General features: G+C 56.4%; 1 protein-coding gene across 1 annotated transcript in view; it reads right to left on the bottom strand.

The window, feature by feature from the left end:
• Positions 1 to 271: 271 nt before the first annotated feature.
• Positions 272 to 2,473, bottom strand: part of LOC107295023 (calcitonin-like) — a 2,293-nt gene continuing 91 nt past the window's right edge. Inside the window, exons 1-3 of the mRNA XM_015824311.1 lie at positions 2,366 to 2,473; positions 1,521 to 1,652; positions 272 to 500 (exon numbers count right to left, since the gene is read on the bottom strand). The exon at positions 2,366 to 2,473 is cut by the window's right edge and continues 91 nt beyond it. Of these exons, the coding sequence (XP_015679797.1) occupies positions 323 to 500; positions 1,521 to 1,652; positions 2,366 to 2,451 (396 nt within the window). The 5' untranslated portion in view covers positions 2,452 to 2,473 and the 3' untranslated portion in view covers positions 272 to 322. The remainder of the gene's footprint in view (positions 501 to 1,520; positions 1,653 to 2,365) is intronic.

Genomic DNA, 2,473 nt, shown 5'->3' on the forward strand with positions numbered 1-2,473 from the left:
TAAGAATCTAAAAAAAAAAAACCAATTGAAAATTCAAGGCAATGTTTTACTCCGATGCACTTTGAATTTGGCTTCTGCTTTTCCCCAGCTCCCTACAACAAGTGTGCGGGGGTGTGCGTTTTGTCCTTAATTTCCTAACAACTTGGACTTTGCTCTACTCCAAGCATTTCAGATCTAAAAGAACACAGCAAAGTTAGCAGTGAAGGTTAGATCCACATCATGCATCAAGTTAAATAAAAGAAGGAAACAAAAAAAAAAAAGAGGAAAAAAATAAAATCAAAGAGGAAGCCGAGCCCATCTAGTTGCTTCCGAGGGGGCTTCCTCAGTAGTTTGCATAGCGTTCATTTTCCAGCTCACTCAACACATTCCTTTTCTTGCCAGGCGTTCCAGCCCCGACGTCAGTACGAGGGTATGTTTGCAACTTGTGCAATTCTTGAGACAGTTTGCCCAGCACACAAGTGCTCAGGTTGGCACAACGTTTGGAAATAGGTCTATCCAAGCTGCAAAGGGGGAAAAACATGCTGAACAAAGTAACCGGGAAAGGGGGGGGGGGGACAAAAAAAAGGAAAGCAAGAAAACACATGCGTAGTCATGCCTTATCCCCCCCCCCCCCCCCCCCCCCCCCCCCCCCCCCCCCCACAAAAGAACTTCTCAGAGCCTCTTATTCATATAAGCCCATCTCCACGCCGTGCCTAGAGGCGCAAGCCCCATGCAATGTCAATCCGAAGAAACGTCGGAGCAGGGGGTAGGAGGCGCTAGTGAGCCATTGCCCGGTCAAACAAACGAGTTAGGGAAGGGGGGGACGTTGGAAGTGTTAGCAATTCCGGGGTGGGGGGGGAGGGTAATGCATGCGTCGCTGAGGCTCAACCATTCCTCATGCTTCACCAGGGGAGTTCAGTAGGAAACCGCAGGTGGCAGCGGGAAGCCTGGGCCCGTCAGGGAAGGGGGCGCTACGTGCAAAGAATCTTTTTTCCTTCCTCCCATGTCAAAGGTCCTTCTCGCTCTCCGCCGCCTCCCTCTCCACGGCCACTAAGGCCGGGGAGAAGGACTGAGTCCGGCCGGGCTCGGTTCTTAAGGAAGGGGAGGAGGGGGGAAAACAGAAAGGAAGAAATCCAAGACCTACCTCTGGCTCTCCCATTTTATATAAAAAAAAAAACCCTTTCTCTTTGCGCTCCAAAGCCTTTCGTGTGCATGTGGCTGCATGTGTGTGTACATACATACATTTGTACGACAGTTGTAGATCCGTAGTCGACCGACGGATAAACGGATATACTTAAGTAAGTTGGCGAGCAAAATGAGCGGAGAAGCGAGGCCCCGCCACTCGGATCGCCCACCCTCGGTCGTTGCAAGGCGCCTGGTCGGAAGTCGGGGAAAGGCATCCTCGAGAGGCAAAAGATGCCCGGCTGCTTGCCCACCACGAAGGCGCTCTGCCTCCCCCACCCCCCCACCCCCCCAGCTGGTGTCCGGGAAGGAGACGAGGGGAGGGTGCAACGACGCTTTGGAAGCCCAGAGCTTCTTACCTACTGCCTTCGCTGCTCTGGAGCGGGTCTTCCGCGGTCATCTGGACGTATTCCTTCACCAGGGCGTTGAGTAACCGCCGAGCTTCGTAGTCCCCCAGGGCGTCTCGGTCGGTGACAGGCTCGAAGCCCGCTCTGCGGGAAGACAAGCGCGCCCTGAAAGCGCCGCTCTTCTGGAGCGGCGCTTCTCCTCCCCACCGTGAGCCTGGGTGGGATCAGAGGCGGGAGGGAGCGGCTTTTCCAGCCGGCGCCCGCCAGCCATTCCCCCCCCTCCTCCTCCCCCGGGGTTGGCGTGGAGTGCGACTCGCCTCTCTCCCAACCAAGGGGGTTACGCAGGCTGGGAGGTGGGGGGGGTGGCGGGTGGCGTTAGGAATACTGTTGCCCGCTGCATCCGGAGGGCTTCCGATGGGGGAAGGCTGTGCGGGCGATCCGTTTGCTGGCCGGGGGAAGAAAATCACAACGCGGCCCACGGATTGTGATTTGCTGCTGGGCTTATGCGCTTGCACGTTTTGTTTTGGTTTTTTTTTACTCCGCTTTCTACTTTCGGTCTCGCCACCCCGGAGGGGAGGCGAGGCAAGTGGGGTGACCGATCGGATACTTTTTGAAAGGAAAAAGAAAGGTGGGGGAGGACTGTCCCCTAAAAGCCGGTGGGTAATCCAGGGTGAACTGAACCCGCGGAGCCCAATCCGCGCCTGCCGAGGGCCCTTAACCCTTCTTCTTTTGGCCCCCTCTCCTAACCGAGCTCCTTCCCGTCGGAGGACTTCTTCGCTTCGCGCCCCCGTCGGGAGGGAACCTCGACGCTCTCCTGCCAAGGGCTGCAGGTGCGTCCGCTGTCGGCTGCCTCTTACCTGAGCGGGACTGCCTGGCCGTTCTCCATCTGGCAGGCCACCAAAGCGTAAACGGCGAGGAGCGAGGAGATCTTCAGCACAGCCATAATCTTCTGTCTGCAAGAAAGG

The sequence above is a fragment of the Protobothrops mucrosquamatus genome, unplaced genomic scaffold (assembly GCF_001527695.2).
Source record: "Protobothrops mucrosquamatus isolate PMUCROS unplaced genomic scaffold, P.Mucros_1.0 scaffold2198, whole genome shotgun sequence".
Classification (NCBI taxonomy): Eukaryota; Metazoa; Chordata; class Lepidosauria; order Squamata; family Viperidae; genus Protobothrops; species Protobothrops mucrosquamatus.